The 22,600-nt window shown below is 46.0% G+C and overlaps 1 protein-coding gene across 1 annotated transcript in view; it reads right to left on the bottom strand.

The window, feature by feature from the left end:
• Window positions 1–22,600, bottom strand: part of MOXD1 (monooxygenase DBH like 1) — an 82,672-nt gene that overhangs the window by 4,512 nt on the left and 55,560 nt on the right. Inside the window, exons 8-10 of the mRNA XM_074988760.1 lie at window positions 22,241–22,432; window positions 16,186–16,245; window positions 4,614–4,756 (exon numbers count right to left, since the gene is read on the bottom strand). Of these exons, the coding sequence (XP_074844861.1) occupies window positions 4,614–4,756; window positions 16,186–16,245; window positions 22,241–22,432 (395 nt within the window). The remainder of the gene's footprint in view (window positions 1–4,613; window positions 4,757–16,185; window positions 16,246–22,240; window positions 22,433–22,600) is intronic.

Below are 22,600 nucleotides of genomic sequence, written 5' to 3'. Positions count from 1 at the left end.
CTGGCCCTCCCCGCCTGTGTTTTTGGGGGTGGGTCAAAGCATGCAGACAGATAGGAGATGTTAGTGAAAACCAGCAGGTGCCTGCAATGGACAGCAAGCTCCTGAAAATATTTTTGGTGGTGGTGTGTTGGGGGGGGGGGGGGGCGGTTCTGTGGTCTGTGGCTGCAGAGTTGGTTGCAATGTTGAAGCAGCTGAAGTAGTCCTTGCAACAGTATTAGCCACTGGCAGAGACTTCCTCCCAGCGGCTGCAGGCCCCAGAATATAGTAGTCACTGGGGGAAGACTTCCCTCCAGTGGCAGCAAGACCCACTGTCCCTTACTAGGGGGCGTGAGAGGGTTCAGTAGGGGGCCAGTTGAAGTGGTACACCTGACTATCTTATCTGCCGGTGGAGACTTCCCTCAGGGGCCGCGAGCCCCTGAATATCTTAGCCACTGGGGAGGGACTTCACCCTGGTGGCTGCAAGCACCACTGGTCCCTTACTAGGGGCATGGGGGAGGGTTCAGTGGCGGGCCAGTTGAAGTGGTCCCCCTGACTATCTTAGCTGCTGGGGGAGACTTCTCCCTGGTGGCAGAAAGCCCCAGAATATCATAGTCACCGGGGGGAGACTTCCCACCAGCAGCAGCAAGTTCCCAAAATTCTTGTCCACCCTTGCAGCCCTAAATGTGTGCAAACTAGAACATGGTGCTGCCTGGCAGCATGGTCAGCACCAAAGGGCAGGCACATCCTTTTAATAGGTCAGGGACTACCCATGTGATGTGGCTGAGTGTGGGCAAGACCCTGATTATGTGACGCTTCTGGGAGAGGGCAAGGGGTTCATGCACAAATGTAAACTGCTGAGAAGTTTCTCGGCATCTTATGCAAGCTTGACCCCCCCACGACAGCCTTATTGCTACATGGGCAGTGGCTGGCGCCCGGAAGCACAGAAGAAAGAACCTAGTGTAAAGACAGAACCACGAACTCCCTGCAGGGTTATCTGAGGTAGGTAGATGTGCTCACAGCACTATTAGCAAAGACAGACAGACATTTCTCAGGCTCTCATACAGACATGACCCCATAGCCACAGGCTTGCTGCTCCTACTTTGAAATTCACTGTCTTCCTCTGACCCAATTCCAGCGCACCTGGAGAGCCGTGGCTGGAGCGGAGCACTGAGGGGCATTGTGGGGTACATACGGGACACCCTTGGAGGCTAACAAAATTTGATTTTAAGGTGTGGCACTTCCACACTGGCCTTTAATTGAACTTCTGAATTCAAGCTTGACACTATACCCATGAGGTAATGGTGATATTGTAATCTCGATATTAGCACTCCCTAAATTGAGCTAATGGTATTTACAGTGAAGACAGTCATGTGGTATATTCGAACTAACTGCCTTAAATTTGATTTTAGCTTGTAGTGTCGGCAAAGCCTAAGCAGTGGAAGTGTTGGTAATGCAGCATGACAATACTGACCTCCCATAGTCCGGCAAATTCTCTCGTTCGGCACTGGTCAGGTCTTAAGGGTGCCAGATTACAGAGGTTCAACCTGTACATCATTTAACCTTATGAGCGCCCCACCCATTGCAAATTCATCCCACACACACATGCCAGCTGAGTATTCTGTGGAATTTAGGAATGTCTAACAGAGGCCCGTAGTTGCTGAAAACATGATATTTTTATGAAGGCACACTGAATATCCGTCGTGCACTGAAGTGGATAGAATCCACAGTAAAACAAAGGTGCTCTACCAATTTTGACCTGATCAGGCAGCCAATATTGAAGGCCTTGTACGTGGCTTCTTTTAGGACAAGAAACTTTTCGTGTCAACTATTGCTTTGGTTCAATCCTTGTTTATTGACAAAGAACATATGCAGAGGCCTCTATCCCTGAACATAACAGGAATCAAACATCAGGAAACAGTTACTTTGCTCAGTGTTACAAGTCCTTTCCTGCCAGCATTCTACCCAAAAAGCTTTCTCTCTTGCCTTTGTCTCAGGGTTATATTCCTAGTGGTTGTTCTCACTGGCTACGTCTACACATGAAGCCTACTTTGAAGTAGCTTATTTCTATGTAGCGACATCGAAATAGCCTATTTCGATGAATAACGTCTACCCGTCCTCCAGGGCTGGCAACGTCGATGTTCAACTTCGACGTTGCGCAGCACCACATCAAAATAGGCGCAGCGAGGGAACGTCTACACGCCAAAGTAGCACACATCGAAATAAGGGTGCCAGGCACAGCTGCAGACAGGGTCACAGGGCGGACTCAACAGCAAGCCGCTCCCTTAAGGGGCCCTTCCCAGACACAGTTGCACTAAACACCACAAGATCCACAGAGCCGACAACTGGTTGCAGACCCTGTGCATGCAGCATGGATCCCCAGCTGCCGCAGCAGCAGCCAGAAGCCCTGGGCTAAGGGCTGCTGCACACGATGACCATAGAGCCCCACAGGGGCTGGAGAGAGAGCGTCTCTCAACCCCTCAGCTGATGGCCGCCATGGAGGACCCCGCAATTTCGATGTTGTGGGACGCACAACGACTACACGTTCCCTACTTCGACGTTGAACGTCGAAGTAGGGCGCTATTCCCATCCCCTCATGGGGTTAGCGGCTTCGACGTCTCGCCGCCTAACGTCGATGTTAACTTCGAAATAGCGCCCGACACGTGTAGCCGTGACGGGCGCTATTTCGAAGTTAGTGCCGCTACTTCGAAGTAGCGTGCACGTGTAGACACGGCTACTGTCTCCTTGCCTTTTGGCTACTTTTCTGCTTGCTTCTCTGAGGTTTCTGCTGCTTCTCAACCCACACTCCCACCACACAGTTCTAACAACTCAATTATACACCTCTGCATCTGTTAAGAGGCCTCCAGGAAACTCTTTGTACCACATGGTTCAGCCACTGCCAAGATTCACATGTAGTCTAGTCCTTGGGAGATAATTTTCCATTGTTGCAACTGTCACTAAAGGAAGGGGCATTTATCTGTTCTCTTATTTAGCCTGAATTGAAGGAACTACTAGCCTCTCTGTAGCTGGATTGTGGTGGTGTTCCTAATAGTAACAATGTGTTACTTAGGGAAAACGTTAATGGAAACTTGACAAAAAATAACCGTTACTAGTCTTTTAATTTTTTCATCTCTTACTGTCTTCCTACCAACATTTGTGTTTTGCAACACTATGGCTGTGTCTATACTCGTGTTCCTGTTTCGAAAGAGACACGCAAACGAAGGAAATCAAAATGCAAATGAGGCACAGATTTACATATATGGGGCCTCATTTGCATATTCTTATTTCGAAAGAGCTTCTTTCAAAAGAAGATTTACATATATGGGGCCTCATTTGCATATTCTTATTTTGAAAGAGCTTCTTTCAAAAGAAGAAAAGCAGTGTACATGTGGCTCTTTTGAAAGTAAATCTCATCTTCAAAAGAACCCTTCTTCCTAAAAAAAGAAAAGAATGAGGAAAAAGGGTTCTTTCCAACATGGGGATTATTTTCGGAAGAGCTAGGTCTACACTGCTTTTCTTCTTTTGAAAGAAGCTCTTTCAAAAGAAGAATATGCAAATGAGGCACCACATACATAAATCTGTGCCTCATTTGCATTTTTATTTCCCTCATTTGCATGTCTCTTTCAAAAGAGGAACGCTATTGTAGACGTAGCCTATGTATGCATTTTGGTAAATCAAGCACAGTGTATACAGCATGCACCCTCCTAAATTTCATGTCAGCAATGGTTTGAAGAGGAACAATGCACACCTATGACAAAAGGTAAGATTCTTGGAATGAATATTCTGCCTTACCTCACTTGATTTGTCTCTTCCTTTTGCCCCTAAACTTTCTAATACTGTACCTGAGTGGGCTGCTCTAGAGCACTGCCTCTTGGCTATGTCTCCGAAGCAGCACCTTTTTCTGTCGGAATACATTTTTTTGTTACCCTTTCTGTTTCTGCCTCACTCGTGTGCCATCCTGTTTCAGTCTCTTCTGATGCCTCCAATCTCCTTTATTCCTATCCTTTTCATTGCTACTTTCCCTGCACTTTCTCTTGCATCCTGCCATGGTCCTGAGTCTCTCTTTTTCCTCCACACCTCCTTCCATCCCTTGCACTGCACCACGCTCCTGTTCTATCACCCTTTCTTGTCAATATTTCCAAATTGTTCTTCGCTCATGCTGAGCACTAGGCCCATAAACACTGTAACAAACTGTTAACATCTGTCAGCAAAAGACCACATTCAACCCCTTCTTGAGTTTTACCTGCTAGTGATCACTGATCTTAGCATAGAATTAAGAGTAACAGTTCCAACAGGCTTTCTGTAATAACATTGAAAATAATGTTCTGTCTACACTATCCATCAAACCTTTTTCAGTACCAGTGGAGGAGGTGCCTCATGACCGACAAGGATGGTCAGCAATGCATCATTTTTTCTACTCAAAGCACACTTTTAGAAGTGCAACAATTATGAGACACTAGATGCTAGAAAGAGTAGCATTTTTTGTGTTTAATTCAAGTAGTGCCAGAAATACTAAACGAGACAACAACTATGTTAATACAAGGGATCAAAAATTACATGATGTGAGTGTGCAATGATCCCACAGACCAAAATGAATGAATACAAAGTATACATATAGTTACATTTCCATGATTTACCTGACTGGTCTATAAATTTCCTTCACGCCAATAAACTGGAGCTGCTCCATTATGTCTGGAATACTTGCACATCGGGTAAGATTGATCCTCGGGTAGTACAGTAGGTAAGACAGGCACATTTCATTTCTGGTACTTAGACCACCCTGTAGATGAAGGTGTTTTAGCAATATGAATTTATGATGTCTCAGTTAAAGACAGGGAGATCAAAAATGCTGGTAACTGATATATTAGCTAGTGAACTGCACATGAGGAAAGAATATATGGACCAATATGGCAAGGTTACTCTGTATATTGAAGAAATAAAAGGGAATAGTCCCTTCATAACAAAATACATTAAAAGCCCACTCAAATACTCTTATTGGATATAAAAACAAACACCAACAGAACAGCTACTTGTACGCTACTGACAGTGAAGTCAGAATAACCCTCCTGCTATTTTATACCTTCATAGTCTTTCATAAACCCTTGTTTTGGCACTCTTTTCCAAAGTGAGTAAGAGGAAGATGGGGTAAATTCACACTGGGCTGCTGCGAACCCTGCTGCAGCAGGAAGTAGCTGTTGGCAATGGAGGTAATTCAAGAGTGATGGTGGGTATTTTAACACCTGTCCGTTAGCTGTTTTTCCTATTGTGTGCCACGTCTGTTGGAAGACAGTGGAATCAACCAGGCAATCAAGAGAAGTAATCAACATGTTGAAAAAGAGAGTGCACATTGCCTAAATCCAGGAGACAAAATGGAAGAAGTTGAAATCCATGAACACTAGTGAGGGCTACAAGATAATCTATCATGAACCAGTAGGATAGAGGAATGCATTGGGAACACATCTATCATGAATCTGCAGCACAGAGGAATACAAGTGATTGTAAAAATATTACATGGTAGGGTACCTCGACATATGAGAGAAGAGTGGCCTGCTGATGAAACTTAGAACAGCAGTGAACAGAGAGCATATATTTAATGTTATATGTGGACACGTAGCACAGACAGGTTGTCCAGCTGAGGAGAAATATGAATTCCAGGTAGCTCTAGACCAAATGCTATGTGAAGTACCTCAAGCTGAGCATCTGATTATTGGAGCAGATCTCAATGAACATGTGAGAGAACACAGTAACTAGGTTTCCTTCTAAGCTGCACAGCTGCCTAATAAGTCCCTTGCAATGGCATGGCTGTGGCAACTCCCTGATGGGGCCAGAGGAGAGGAACACTCCTACGACTCCCACAGTAGTGCCACCTTAACAAGGGGCTTTAGGCAGTGCAACCCATAAAGCCCCTGTATTCTGGGCCAGCTCTTCCTGGCAGGGGAGAGAGGGAAACTGCTAGTGTGAGCTCTGTGGGGCAGTACCTGCAGGTTAATGTGGGGCAGCACAGGTCACAAAGAGCCACCTGTTCCCTACCACAACCAGATGGGAACTGCCTCAGTTACACACTCTGCACCGCAACCTCTGGCCCCAGCCCTGAGCTACTTCCCATACCTTTAATCCCTAACTCACTCCCAGACCTCATAACCCAATTCAGAGCCCCAGCCTACTCCACCACCTTAGCTCTCCACATCCCAGTCCCCTCCAAAGATCCTAATTCTCAGACAGACCTCACACCTCTACCTGAGCCTCCTGCCCTGAGCCTGTTCCAAACCTCTAGGCTCCAGCCTGCAGCCCCCTCCTGTGACCCAAACACCTCAACCACAGCCCCACCCCAGAGCCTGCAATCCCTCCAGAGCCCTCATCTCCTCCAAGCCTGAGCCCTTACCTGCACACTCCAAACCCCTTAGCCCCACCTCAACCTCGATCGTCCATGTGCAGAATGAATGGATTTTTGTTATGTGAACCAATACGAAGGTGATGTGTTGCACATGATCTCCATAGTAGTACACATAACAAAATTAATTCTGCACATGGACATGAAAATTAGAAGGAACATGGTAGTGACAGCTACAGCAATTGTTAAGGAGGATGAGGCTTTGGAACCAGAACTGAAGCTGGAGAAGATATCTTAGAGGTAGCCAGAGCCCAGGGCCTGACTGTTGCTAATATACACTTTATAAAGATGATGGGGCACTTCATTACACGCAGTTCAGCTGCTAGTAGGTCCCCAGATCAATTGCTTCCTGATGATAAGAGATTTAAAAAAAACATTAGGAAATTGTACAGTGATCATGGAAGAGCAGATTGAGAAGCAACATGGACTACTCGCAATGGCTCTCTGGCTGAAAAGGCTAGTGGGGGACAAAACATGAGCCGAGGAATAAAAGATCAGCTGGTCGAGGCTTATGGCTATGAATGTTAGTCTAAAACGAGTTTCCACAGAGGATGGATAATGACCAAACCTATCAAGTGTCCATGCTAAACATGTTGAGATCTGTGGTAATTTTTCCAAAACACGAATGACATCAACCCCCCACAGACACAAACAAGGTGTCCATCACTAAGCCTGGTAATTTTGTCAAGCATCAGCTATGCAATATCAAGCTGTTGACCCCGACACAGAAATAAAAAACAATGGGTGTAAGATCACAGTTAAGTCTACCAGCATGTATGGGTCAGAATGCTGGCCAACAAGGAAGAGAGAACACCTACTTAGCACTGCTGAAATGAGAATGTACAGGTGGATACTGTAAAAGATGAGAGCTGATAGGCTGCTTACTAAAACCAGGATGCAGGAAATCACCCTTACAGAAAAGAGGAGCCAGTATCCAGTGAGATGGCCGGGTCATGTGAGACAATGAGATGTGGGATATGTTGGCCAAAGAGTTCAAGAGCTACAGGAGTCATGGGAAAAAGACCAAACAGAAGACCTCGAAAAAAGGTGGTTTGAAATGCTGAAGACAGACATGAGGAAGGTTAGTGTCTGCTTGGAAGAGGCACTCAACAAGAGCGCTGGAGACAAAGGACAAGAACTGCCGACCTTGATTGATGAGAGAAAATACACAAAAAGCAGACCATTTCTGCCGCTATTTACATCACTGAGTTTGTCCCAGAGACTTACATAGAAGGTGCCAGCACTTAGTTTAGCTTTACTCCAACTTGAATTTGCTTCAAACCTGCCAGTGCTCCCATGCAACACTGTCATATCCAGCCATTAACTTCAAATCATAAATGACACAATTGGAGTTCCTCTCTGAAAGACATTGCTGCATTTGAAAAGAATGTTTGGGGGGCTCTCTCGGGTCCCCCTTCCAGTAGTATCAGAGCGTCTCCCAAGTATTTGAAGATCTGTCCTTAAACCACCTGTGAGATAGGGCAGTAATATTATCCCTATTTTCAGACACAGACAGAACTGAGACACAGAGAGATCAGTAATTAAAGTGTAGCATTTAACCATAGCTTTAACTTAGGATAGTGCATAACTGTACCACACAGGGGACTGCCAGAAGTTATTCAGTCTCAGCTGCATTAATATGGCAGCTGGGAGCACAATCCTAATGCATCACTCTTTAATATTTTTAAAAATTACTTTATTTTCAGCAGAAGTCCAAAACCAAAGCCTCTTTAAGGTCTGGAAGGTGCTCCACTGTAGTCTGACCAGCCAGCTCTGCTGTCTAACGTACAAGGGAAGGCAAAGCCATGGTTCCATCTGTCTTCCTCCTGCACTTCTTCTGCCAAGTGGGGGGAAGATGGAGCCATCTTAGCAGTAGCCTGTGTGCACCTTAAATTAATCCCTACAACTGTTATCAGCCCTTCCCCCGTAGGTGGGGGAGGGGAAGGGCTTATTCCCTCCCACCTCGTTTGTAGCCATGGGAGGGATACCACTATCTAACATCACATGACTTGCTGGAGGTCAGACAAGAAATTGCTATCACACCTAGAACAGAATTCAGATCTCCTGATCGGCAACAAGTAAAATATGTTTGGAATAACTAAATGTCGAATACAGTTTACATGCACTTCCACTGATTTCATGGACTTACAGATGCTGGAGATGAAAATGACTCGAAAGATTATCTAGACTTCAGTGAAACTACACGAGACTGAGGAAAACTTGAATTTGTCCTAAAGCTGGTGCATGAAGACAAACCTAACAATATGCCCTAAGTGAATAATTTAACCCTGATTGGTTACCTACAGCTGATAAACAAAAAGATACTAACAGATTCACTTCCGTACAAAGATTAACAATGGGTTGGTAATTTTCTCCATTTGTCATTTTCTGTTTTTCTAATCTTAAACCTTTAAGCCATGTTTTGCTTAGACAAATTCAAGTTGCGTAATTCCATAGAAGCATTCCACTTTATACAGCTCCAAGTATGAATTATTACTCTCCTGCTTTCTGGCATAACAGGGTGAAGGAATAGAATGCAAAATAAATTTGCAGTGTTCAGTCTAATCATATATTTTCTTACCACAAAAAGGTAATTACTACCAGAGAGAACAGCTTAACCATTAAACGCCTTCTGAGATAAGAATGCATAACCAAGAAAAAGGTAACAGAGTGACTCATTACTACTTTTAAAAGTGTTCTAAGTTTGGCTGGCAGAGATGGTTCAACTAAGATATAGAGAATGCATCAAAAAATTAAAGGCACTTTTAGAAAAGATATAATTTGCACTTTTTTGTTTACTTACCTTTCTACTGCAATATATCACTTGTAATAGTAAACCATATTTCAATAGCCTAATATCTATGTACTGTCTGTACTGCCCTAACTAGGCCCCTAATTATTCTGCTTCATACACAGACATACAGCCTCTTGGGTTTCAACTTTGGGAATTTCTGACTCACTTTATCCTCAAGGGGAGGAGCCAGTGCCAGAACAGAAAAGGCAGAGACTGGCACCTGAGGAAGAGACTTAAAAGATTATCCAGACTTCAGCAAAAGTACGCATGGGAATGTGAATGGTCTCAGTCCTAATGCTGAGTATCTTAAGGCATCTTTGTACAGTGTAAGCCCCCTTGTAAAAATACAGGCCTCAAACTTCCTCCATCTTGGTAACCAGGGTGCCAATGATTTCCCTGCCTTCCTGTGTTCTGAGACCTCTCTGATGAAATTCACAAAGCACAGAAAGACCTTCAGTAGTGGAAAATCTTCTGGGTTTGAAAGGCAGCATGCCCTCTGCAGTGTCTGCTCTTCGGGCTCAACCTCCATGACTCAATGGCTATGTCTACATGGCGACTGATAGTTTGGGATACAAATGTATTGTGAAATGGTCACGCTGCAGCTTTTCCCCGTGCTTGAAATACAGCTGCCATTTTGAGTGTGGTATTCCAGTATGCGGGGTAACGGAACTGTTGGAACAGCCACTAATTCCAAACTTCGGTGCCATTTGGATGGCACCAAATTTGGAATAAGGAATTTCAAAATAACTTGGGCAATTTGCATGAAAATTACGTAAATTATTTTGAGAACAACTTGCTGTGTAAACATGACCAACATGTCTCATGAATGCATTCTGTCCCATCTATACCATATTATCACATAGGAGTTTCCACAGGCTTTGGAAGAAAAGGCAGTTTAGATGGTGCTCTCCACTTTTACAGGCACCGTCCCCGTTTGGACGTCAGTGCTGAAAAAACTCTCTCAACTGCTTAGGCCAACAGGATTATTCACAATAGCTGTGTCTACACATGCACAAAAAATCGAAATAAGTGGCCCTTTTTCAAAAGAGCAGGAGACGCGTCCATGTATGTAAACCCATCTTTCGAAACCAAAGCAAAAGAACAGGGCGCAGACTTCGAAATCCAAACCCTGATCCCGTATCAGGAAGATTGCTCCCTTTCGAAATACTAAATCGAAAGAGTACATGTGTAGACGCTCCACAGTTCGCTTTTTCGAAATACAGGTCCACCATGGTGCCAGTCAGCTGGAGCCCGGGGCCGCTCCAGACGGCAACAGCGGGGCTCTATGGTCCCTGCATTTGGCTGCCTTAAAGCTTCACGCATGCAGGAAACCCGTGGCAGGAAGCTGAGAGCGTGCTAGGAGCAGCCTCCCCACATGCTCCAGTTGCACGCTCCAGCGCCACAGCATGGCCAGCATCCAGCCCCCCCGCAAACCCCTCGGCCCCCCTCTCCAAGCCCCCCGCAGGGCTCCCAGGGGGAGAAAAAAAATGCCCCCCCTGGATGGAGCGGGAGCTGCAGGACCTCCTTGGCCTCTGGAAGAACGAGGAGGTCCTGCACCACATGGGGGTCAAGTGGCAGAATGCCGCTGCCTTTGGCCACCTGGCGCAGGGCCTCCACACCAGTGGCCACCCGGAGCATACCGTGGAACAGGTACACTCCAAGGTCAAGGAGCTGCGGCAGGGCTATGCTCAGGCCAGGGACCAGGCCGGCCACTCCGGGGCAGCTCCACAAACATGCCACTACTACCAGGAGCTCCGGGGCATCCTGGGGCCCCAGAAGAGCTCTCCACCCCCAGCATTCCTGGACACATCCAGTGAGGAGCTGCAGCCCGGACCAGGGACCCAGGAGGGCGAGAGGACTACCCAGTGTCAAGTGAGGAGGGGGACCTCACCATCATCATCCCCTCCCGCTCCTCCAGCAAGGTGACCGGGAGCCACATGTCCCCGACGTCACCGAGGGACCCTCCAGTACGTACAGGGAGGGGTGCACACCTGCTCCACATGGTGGGGTTGACGCAATGGCTAGTTGCCCGCACACAGGACCAGTGGTCCCGGGCCGCACACAGGCAACCCCCCACATGGGATGCGGCACCCCGTGGTGGCGCACCAGCGATGCCCAGCACCCACCCCCAGTGGACAGCACTGTAACCACACCACAGGCCAGGAAGGGCCACCTGCATGAGAGACCCCTGGATGCACCCCCAGGCTGGGAGGCCCAGCCCGTGGGGGGCAGGGCGGTGCCCCTTGGGGGGGGTCAGTGTTCTTTGGGGGGGGCGGAAGCCCCATAGGGTGGGCTTGGGCAGGTGGCCACAGCCTGGTCCCCTCCATCCAGGGCACATTACTCACATGCTCTCTTCCTCCCCTCACAGCTGCACCATCCGTGGGCCAGGAGAGCTCTACGCTGTCCCTCGTCTCCGAGACCCCCCAGCCCTCAGAGGTGCCCAGACGCCACCCCAGGCAGCGTGCCGTTGGGGCTGTGGCTGGAGGGCCCCGTGCTGGGCTGAGGAGGACCCAGCCAGCCAGTGCCAGGCCGAGGGGGCCAAGCAGCACCTGAGGCTCACCCAGGCCGACATGGAGTAGCGAAGGGCAGCCTGGGAGGGGCTGCTGACAACCCTAGAGGATATTGGCCACACCCTCCGGGACCATTCGGCCACTGTCGCCTGCCTCCTGGCCCCCCCGACAGCAGATCCCCCTGCTGAGCCTGCCCCCTCCGCCCCCACTGAGCCCGCACTCCCTGGCCCCACTGAGCCCGCACTCCCTGGCCCCACTGAGCTCGCACTCCCTGGCCCCACTGAGCTCACACCCACTGGCCCCACTGAGACCACACCCTCTGGCCCCACTGAGCCCGCACTCCCTGGCCCCACTGAGACCACACCCACTGGCCCCACTGAGACCACCCCCTCCTCCCCCACCAGGCCCACTCACCGGCAATATCCGCCGGTGCTACCTGCACCCTCTCCTCCCTGCTGGGTACCCCGCACCTTGGGAAGCAGGGGCTCCAGGGGCAACAGGGCTTGCGGCCCACCACCCCATACCGAAATGAGTGCCCTGCCCCCATCCAAGTTAGGTTCCCCCTGCCCCCCTCCACATTAGGTTCCCACTCCCTGTACATAGTTAACAATGAAAATAGTATAGATAAATGTTTATTTTATTGTTCACCACTCCGTGTTGTGCTCCTCAGGGGGATGGTGGATGTGTGGGTGCGGTGCTGGGGGGGTGGGGGTGGCGAGGACAGTGGGTGGTGGATGTGCGTGGGATGTGGGTGTGTGTGCGGGTCAGAGGTGGCCGTTGGCAAAAGCCTGCCTGAGGGCCTCCTGGATGCGGTGGCCATCCCGGTGGGCCTGGCGAATGGGGGCGGTGCGCGGCTGCTCATAGCCAGCACCGGATGGAGAGCTCTCCCCAGGAACATTGGGGTCCCCCTTTCTCTCCACAACATTGTGGAGGATGCAACAGGCGCCCACCACATGGGGCACGTTGAGGACCCCGACCTCCAGCCACGTGTGGAGGCACCTCCATCGCCCCTTTAGGTGCCCGAAGGCCCGCTACATGATGTTGTGGGGGTGGTTGAGGCGCTGACTGAATGCCTCCCGGGTGGGGTCGAGGTGTCCCATGTACGGCCTCATGAGCCACAGCTGCAGGGGGTACAACGCATCTACCACCATGCAGAGTGGCATGGTGCCGTACTCCACCACTGGGATCTCCTGCTAGGGGACAAAGGTGCTGGCCCCCATGTGCCAGCAGAGGCTGGAGTTCCGGAAGACCAGGCATTGTGGGTGCAGCCAGCCCAGCCCACATAGATGTCGGTAAACCAGCCCCTCACGTCCACCAGGGCCTGGAGCACCACTGAATGGTAGCCCTTCCTGTTCACGTACTGACCAGCGCTGTGTGGTGGGGAGCGGATGGGGATGTGTGTGCCATCCAAAGCGCTGATGTAGTTCAGAAAGCCCAGGTCCTGGAAGCCAGCAACCGTGTTGTCCAGTTTCCCAGGTGAATGCCCCCGTGGAGCAGCATCACATTGATGGCTCTGATGACCTTGCAGGGGGGGAAACGGGACATGTGCTCTAGTGCAGGTGTGGTGGCCGTCTCCCCCTGCCTTGGACCTATTCTGCACCCCTCCCATCCGGCCCCTGCCCCATCCAGCCCCCTGCCCCCCTCCCATCCAGCCCCTGCCCCATCTTGCCCCTTGCAGTGGAGGGTTCCCCTTGCCCCATCCCCCCACCCACCCGGCCGCACCTTACCTCCATAAGTACAGTGCCGATGGTGGCCTTGCCCACCCCGAACTGCTGTCCCACGGAGTGGTAGGAGTCCAGGGTGGCCAGCTTCCAGATGGCAATTGTGACCCATTTCTCCAGGGTGAGGGCTGGCCGCATGCCAGCGTCCTGGTGCCGAAGTGCAGGGGCGAGCCAGTGGCAGATCTCGTCAAAGGTCTGCCTCGACATGCGGAAGTTCCACAGCCACCTTTCCTCACCCCACTCCCCTAGCACCAAGCACTCCCACCAGTTGGTGCTGCTGGGGTGAGTCCAGAGGTGTCAGGGCACCCAGGGGGACCCCTGGCAGTGCCCCGGGTGGGGGAGCCCTGCGGCCCCCGGGGGACCGCCCAGCCACACAATGAGATTGGGTGCAGCTGCGGCTATCATGCACAGCACTGCCAGCAGGGTGTCCATAATGAGGGCATCCTCCTGCAGGAGCTGTCACTGGGCCTTCATTGTGGGTGAGAGTGGGCTCTGCCAGGCTGGGACAGGCTGGGCAGCACTCGGCTTGTGGGGAGGGGAGGGCGGAGGGAGGGGCCCCTTAAAGGAGGGCTGCTGGCTGCGGCCCCAGAAGGGCTTGTCAGCCATGGGACCCCGTTCACGGCGTTTCCTGCCTCCCTTCTTTCGAGAGAGAGCTTGGACCCATGTGGACGCTCCCTTTCGAAAGACCTGCGGCAGCACTTCCAAAGGGTGGATTGAAGTGCCAATCCAAAAAATGGCAGCGGGTGGTCTCTTTCGACAGCCACTATTTCAACTGCTGCACTTTGATTTTCGCCCTTTCGGAAGGGCACTCACGTGTTGACCCAGCTAAAGTGAAACATTAATCATGTGAGTTAGTCTTTCCAGAATCAGACCCTTGGCTGGTATTTGCTTGCTTTCTCTCTCCTCTGTGTAGTGCATATTTGAGCCGAGGATGATAGTTTATTAGTAGGTTGAGCAGTAAACACAGAATCAAAATACAACAGTCTCACTACAAAGACTATGTAGTGCCTGAACATAGATATACATTGTGTTGGGTTGGATGACAGAAATCCCCTTGGAGTTGTCCTCTAGCGTGCTGATCATGCCAGTAATGTCAGTCTTCCTGCCCTCTGGAAGCCTTCCTTCACACCTTGTCCTGCTGAGTCAGAAACTCTGGTCTTCCCCAGCCAAGTCACAGAGTTAGGGTTAGTGCCCCCAGTAAGGCAACACAGATGCTGAACCAGTTCAGCTCTGGGAGGGCTCAACTAGAAGGGCTCAGCACCCAGAAACACAACCCTCAAAAGGGATCAAACCCCCGAACAAATCCATCTTATCCTCTGTACAAGCTTTACACAGACAAAGCTCCTATAGTCCATCCCCTTTATCAATGAAAGGGAGAAATGCACAGTAGTCATTCCCCCACTACCCCACCCCTGTAACAAGTATTTACACTGAGCTTAATAATAAACAGAGTGTTTGATATGTATAAAAAGTGATTGCAAGGAAAAAAGTGAGATCAAAATAAATTACTAAATTAAAATAAACAAAACATGGCAGCTAATTCCAATCCACTAAGAAACTTGTTACATGCAAATTCTTTCCCTTAGCAGTTGTTCCAAAGATCTCTTTTCAAAAGCTAAGCAACCGTCTGGCTTGGGCCTGGTCCTTCCACTGATCATTCTTTGATGTTTTCACCAGGCAATTTATATACCAAGATTCCTGGCACCTGACAGCTGTCTCTGTTGTTGGCTCCTGCTCATCCACCCTGCCTTACATCCCTTTAGCCCAAGGCAGGAATTCTTTGTGCTCAGTTCAAACTTTTCTCACCTTGAGCGGAAAAGTATCAGATCCAAAATGGGGTCCAGCATCAGGCATCCTGGCTATATGTCTTTCTCGGCCCAACCAGTATCCCTAATGGTCCTCCTTAGCACATTCAGAATTAAACCAGATTCATATTTCACATTTCTGACTTCACATACAAGAATGATACATGTACAAAGATAGGATATACACATTCAGCAGATTGTAACTGTAAAATCAGTACGTTACATGAGTTATTTTGTCTAAACCATCTTTCAGTTACGCATATTCATATTCAAAAGACAATTTTCAAAAAGCACAGGGAGAGGGGGCCTATGACACATATTTAATTATTTAATTACTGTGAGTCAGCCTCTGGCTTTGCAGTTCTTATTCAGTCTCTTTATTAGGCCAAACTTCCGGATAAAATCAATGGGTTTTTTGTCTGAGGACAGACTAAGTAAGGATTCCAAAATTTGACTCACATTAATTAAGCAGTTATGAGCACACATGTTTTCGAGCATGAAGTAGGCTTAGCGGTTAGAATTGCACATTTTGATTCTACATTAACTGCTCAAACTAGTAATGAAATATTAAGCCAAGACCCCAAATTTCATATTTTTGTATTATATGGAGGAGACAAATGCCTGTAAATATCATCCAGCTGTGCTGATAGGTGGATATTTTGCCTGGGGATAGATTTAATACAAGCAACAACTGTTTCTTATGTTAATGGCAAATAAAAGAAAGCCAAAATAAGCATTGCTTCATGAAAGATCAGCCTTCCAGACTGGTACCTTACTTGCATGCTATACAGTTACAATTAGAGATTGTGAAATGACATATGGTAATCTCTACATAAATCCACAAGCAGCCTTGGTGCTATCACTTAATAATGCTTTATTCTTTGCAATATCAAAATTTTTTTTTTTTTGCCAAATGAGAACACAACATTTATGTATTTATTTCAAAGCTATATGCCATCAATGTCAATCCATATGAAGGTTTACTTACCCATGTCATATGTATTCGATCTATAGTGCTGTAGCGACATTCTGTGATTAAATTATCCCCCTGAAACACAAAATATAAGAAGTTCAGTTACAAAGTTTAATTTCATTTGGTTCGGGTGATGATCTACTATTGTAAAATTTTAACAAATAACGGTCAAAACATTGGAGTCCAGTGACTGGAATTTTTGAAAGAGCGGAAAATGAGTACTTAGCCCAGACAAAATCCTTGGTGGTTTAGTTAATTCATTGTTCAGTATCCCCAGTGGGTGTAAATTAGTTTAGTTCTGTTGACTTAAATGAACGTGTCAAGTTACACCAGCAGAGAACATTGTCCTTTATTTGTACTGCACTAGCACCCAAAAACCTCAGTCACAATCAAAACCCTAACATGCGGTAAGGCCTGGTTCTTGTATTCAAGTCCTTATAATCTATGACTATGGATATTTTGCTTGTGGTAATCCTCACACCAATTTCAATGGGACTACTCATGTAAACTTTCCACATATTATTTGCCATGCTTGGCAGTCTCTCCTCAAGGTTGGTCTGGCAGGTGGTGTGGTGAGCTTGGACTGAAGTGGATTGACAGATTTCTCTGTAGAAGGTTGCACATTTTTTGTCTTTAGTATATTCAATTAATTCTCCTTTTTCATGACAACTACTGTGTTTTTACATAATAAGCAGTAGTTCATGCAGAAATTAACATTCTGTACCAAATTAAGTATCGTTTATATGCTGCTATTCAGAGCATTATGGATCAGAAACCATAGCTCTGGACTTCTGAGGGGTACGGAAGTATTGACTGGACATATTTGTATTAGCTTTGTGGGCATTTCTCACCTGACCTTTAATTAGTGGATTCCAGAGCTCTTGCATACTTGTTTATTCATTGACTGAGTTGTTTAATGATTACTAAAAAGGGGGAAGGCTACTTATTCTGAGAACCACTTTTTATTCCTTAAAAGAGATGGCGCCCGAGTGGCTGCAGTGGCTGCAAACCACAGCCTGTTGCAAAGTAGTCCTAAAATGGACTGAAAGACCTGAAGAAGGCAACGCCACAGGGAGGGGGCCTATTATATAAAAGGGATGTATTCTGTTAGTCGCAAATAACAAAAAAACAAACAAAAAAATGAGGTGAAACTGGAAACTGAATAGGTTGGTTCATAGACTAGTGGATTTAGAAAATTCTACTTTTGGCCTTAGGGATTTAAACAATAACAAAAGCCACAACTTTTCCTGTAAGCGGAAGTAGAGAACAGAATACAAAAAGAAATATGGTACTTTGGGGTATTCCAGAGCAGACTAATTCTGGGGATTTTTACATTTATTTGCATTTAGATAGCTGAGTTATTTGGCCCTTATCTGCTGATTTATCTCTCTCTTTGAAAATAGATATGTGTTTGTATTTGTCTATCTCTGTGGCTGTGTCTAGACTAGCCCCCAACTTTGACGGGGGCATGGTAATTAGGGTGTTAGGAGATTATTACTGAAGTGCTGGGGTGCATGTGCAGCACTTCATTAGGCTAAATCTCCCCTGCAGCAACTTCGAAGTGTGAAACTTCAAAGTGCCGGCTTGCATGCAGCTGTGGGTCAGCCGCGGATACTTTGAAGTGCCTGTGCTCCTTCAAAGTCCTTTTACTCCTCAAAATTCACACTTCAAAGTTGCTGCGGGGCAGATTTAGCCTAATGAAGGTCTGTATATGGACCACAGCACTTCATTAGTAATCTCCTGACACTCTAATTACTATACTCCCTTTGAAGTTGGGGGCTAGTCTAGACACAGCCTGTATGTATCTACAGACGCACTTACACTTTTTCTTAGGTCCAGAAGTAGGTGGGAGGCAGAACAATAGAGATTCTCTGGGCAAAGGGGTAAAAATAAAGGTGAAGTCATCGTAGGGGTCTGCCATAGACAATTAAATCAGGAAGAGGAAGTGTATGACGCATTTTTAGAACAAACAATAGAAATGTCCAAAACACAAGACCTGGTTGTAATGAGGACTTTAACTACCCGGAAAAGTAAAAGGACAAAACACAGTATTTCCAGTAAGTTCTTGGGATGTAGTGTGGCAAACTTTTTATTCTAGAAAGTGGAGGAAGTAACAAGGAGGACAGCCATTTTAGACTTGATTTTGACCAACAAAAAGGAATTAGCAATAAACCTGATTTCATCATTCTAAGGGAAGGAAAGAATGAGAGCAGAACAAGGACATCTGACTTCAAAAAAAGAAGACTTTAACAATCTTGGAGATCTGGTAGGTAAAGTCTTATGGTAAGAAAATCTAAGGAAAACACGAGGTCAGGAAAGTTGGCAGTTTCTCAAAGAGACAATATTAAAGGCACAACTTCAAGCCACCCTGAGGAGAATGAAAATTAGGAAGAACAGTAAGAGACTAACACAGCTTCACCAGGAGTTCATTGAGGACCTGAAAAACCAAAGGACATCCTTCAAAAAGTGGAAAGATGGACAAAAACTTTAGGAAGAATATTAAGGAAACATTTTTAAAACAAATTTTAAATTAAGGTCCTGTAGACTAACACAGTAAATTCAATTACTGACAGGTTTTGGCAAATGCCTTTAAATGCCTTCATTACCAATTGAAAAGATCTTTCACAGGTTCTGCTAATAGATTTGGCAGGCTTTTTCTCTTTTACTACAACAAGGTCCTCTCCAAAGGAAGCAGAGACACAGAACAGAGATAGGAAGAGGCAGATGGGGGGACACTATGACCCAGTGGTGCCCCAAATCTTCAGGTGCCCTACACAACTGTTTATTCTGTGCGTGGGTAAAGACAGCTCTGGGAGAAGGGCAAACATAATACTTGTCTTTAAAAAGGGAAACAAAGAGGACCTGGAGAATTATAGACAAGTCAGACTCAGTTTGATACTTGGAAAGATGCTGGAATAGATTATTAAACAATTGATTTGTAAACAATTGCAGGTTAATAGGATTATAAGGAATAGCCAGCACGGATTTGTCAGAAACAGTTCATGCCAAACCAATCTGATTTCCTTCTTTGACAGGGTTACTGCCTAACAGTCAATGGTGGGAAGCAGACATTGTGATATATCTTGATTTCACTAAGGATTTGACACAGTCCCATGGCATTTTCATGAGCAAACTAGGGAAATCTAGATGAAATTACTATAATGTGGGTGCACAAAAAATTGAAAGATCATACTCAAAAATAGTTAACAAAGGCTTGTAATCAAATTGGGAGCGCATATTTAGTGAGATCCTGGGTCAGTCAATATTCAAGATTTTAATGACTTGGATAGTGGAGTGGAGAGTATTCTTACACACCAACCTGGGAGGAGATGCAAGCATGTTGGAGGGCAAAAACAGAGTTCAAAATGAAAAAGTGGAGAACTGGTCTGAATTCAATAAGATGAAATTCAATAAAGACAAGTGCAAAGTTCTTTACTTAGGAAGGAGAAATCAAATGCACAGCTAAAAACGAAGCATAACTAATTAGGTGATAATACTGCTGAGAAGAGTATGGGAGGTGAACTGAATATGAGTCAACAATATGATGTAGCTGCCAAACAGGCAAGTGTCATTCTGGGATGTACTATCAGGAATGTTGTACATAAGACACAGGATATTGTCCTGCTCTGCTTGGCACCAATGTGGCCTCCATTGGACTATAGTCTCCACATATGTTAAGGGCTGTTACAAAGAAAGTGGGAGGGGGATCAATTGATCTCCATGTCCACTACAGGTAGCACAAAAAGTAGTGGGCTTAAATCTGTAGCATGGGAGATTTAGTCTAGATATCAGAAAAAAATTCTAACCTTAATGGTAGGTAAATTCTAGAATAAGTGCAGAGGAGAGGCTGTGGAATTCCCACCACTGGAGGTTTTTAAAAATATAGCTTGGACAAATACCTGCCATGTTGCTAACACTCTCAAATAAATGTGACTTTTCAGTCTCTCTCCCATCTATTGCTATGTGTACTCTTCAGGTCAAAGGAGACTTTTCACTATAATTCTCCTGAAAATATGACTTTTTCTATAAAGGTATCCAAACTTCTAATCCTCTCTCAACTCCCACTTCCTCTTTTCCAAATTCCTGCTGCTTCTTTCTGGAAGTGGAAACAATGCTTCCTCTTTGAAGTCCCATGGGACTATTATCAGTCAGACTTCAAAAGGAAAATGCGGCACTCCTACAAACACAGCTGCACCTGAGAAGTGGCCAGGCTTTGCAATAGAAATTGAACTGAAAGCTACATAAAGGTTCCCATTTCAGTTTCTTACCTATAAGGCTAAGTATCAAAGGAGCCTGGTATGGGGGAAGAGGGATAGGATAAAAGGCATTGTGAAGGGAAAACTGATAGTTTTAAGCTAACATTGCTACGTAAACGTCAGTCCCTCTAATGGCCTTTTTTGCTACTTTCAACTCACTTTCTGTTATAGAGCACAATTCTACAAAACATTACAAGGTGTTTAACCTTACATACATATGTCACCCCACTGACATCTATGGGACTGCTCCCAGGCATGCAGTTACTCATAGGGGCTACATCTACACAAGAGGCTTTTCCTGGCAAAACTGGGCTTTTGAGGGGATAAACTGCAATGCATCTACACGCAAAATGCACTTTGTCGACAAAACCCAGCACACCCATTGGCAGCATTATCTCCCTCCCCGTTTAGGTATAACACCTCTCTTTTCAGTGTTCTGCTGACAAAACAGCCATGTGGATGCTCCAGAACCCTTTTGAAGACAGAACGGGGGCTTCCGGTTCACCAGGAAGCCCTATTTGCAGAATTGCCAGTCAGCCATTCTGTCGAGAGAGGGCTGGGCAGTCTGGCTGCTCTCTGTCAACAGAGCGGATTGTTCTTTCGATCTGCTTTTATGCGTAGATACAATCTATCAACAGAAGCTTTACTGGAAATTCCCTTCTGACAGTGACTTCTGTTGACTGAAGCTTCTCATGTCGCCGTAACCTTCAGGTTTTGCTGCATTATGACTGAAGTGATTAAAACCTTGAAGAATCAAGCCCTTAACTTGCAGCCTCTCCGCCAAAACTGCCAAAAAAGTTGCCATTTGGAGCTTACAAGAGCTAAGTAAATATTCTGTAATAAATTTTGACTCTTTCTTCTCATGCAATGTTTGCAAATAGATGATGTTATTTAAAATGTTGATGGTTTTTGTACTTTTAAAGTTGTGCATCATATTATTATTTTACATTGCTCAGGAGTATGCTAAGTGCCTCAGAGTGCAAATAAGACATCATGTGTTTTTGCCTCAAGGAGATTCAGTTACTGAATGAGAGTCAATGCAGAGCATGATGGAGTAATGAAGTTTTTCCCCGTTAGCCAGAAATAAAAATTTTAAAGGAAACGGAAGGCTCAGAATTGATTTCCTTTCTGTGTATGAGGCTCACCTTTGCAAGTATTTGATATTCATGAGGTGATGTGTTAGTTACAATGGGTCAGAAAAGCCACATGACATTTTTCCTTACCCTGATTACATGAATGCATGAAAAAAATCACACAAATATTCACATATGGAAGTTTAAAATTTGCTTTCCACAAACAATTGTGATAATAAAACTCAATTATTGAAATGTTTTTGGAAACCAAATACAAAACGGATCAGAACACAGTCAAAATTAATTATTTTAAAATTTAGCAAAAACAATGAGGAGTCCTGTGGTAACTTAGAGACTAACAGATTTATTTGGGGGGTGCAAGCTTTCAAGGGCACATACACACTTCATCAAATCTGATCTGCATCCGATCTAGTGGGTTTGTGACCTTGAAAGCTTATGCCCAAATAAATCTGTTAGTCTCTAAGGTGCCACAAGATTCCTCATTATTTTTGTGGATGCAGACGAACACAGTTACCCCTTCGATACTTAAAAAAAATAGGTAAATATTCACGGGACAGTGTTGAGCATATTTGCCCGACTTTAATGTGACCGATTTTGTGATAGGTGGGAATGTGAGTAAAATAGCACAGTCATTTCACAAGCAAAATTAGTCCTATGAATAAAAAATTAACCACTGTGACTCCCAGACAACAATAAAGGGAAGAATTAACAGATTCATACAGGCAAGATAGCTCTTTCTTCCTTTAAGTACTGAAACTCCTGGAAATTGAAGTCAAACTCATCATCATAAGCTAGAAGCTTCTGTTCTTCACCCTTGCGGAAGTGACGCATCCTGATGGCTCTGCCAGCAAGATGAGCATGGAGAAGAACAGCAAACACATGAATCCCACTTGGCCTCTCAGCATCCAAGGCCTGAGAAAAAGGGAAATGAACAAAACTATCAGTACATCACAATCACTAAAGCTAGGTCTGCACTACAAAATTCTGTCTACAGAAGTCACTGTCGACAGTTTTGCCAACAGAACCTCTGTCTACAGAACACATCCACAGCTAATACAGGCTCCCCCTGTCAACACCCTT

Source organism: Carettochelys insculpta, chromosome 3 (genome assembly GCF_033958435.1).
Source record: "Carettochelys insculpta isolate YL-2023 chromosome 3, ASM3395843v1, whole genome shotgun sequence".
Lineage (NCBI taxonomy): Eukaryota > Metazoa > Chordata > Testudines > Carettochelyidae > Carettochelys > Carettochelys insculpta.
The sequence above is the reverse complement of the archived record's forward strand: the minus strand, read 5'-3'. Positions and strand labels throughout refer to the sequence as shown.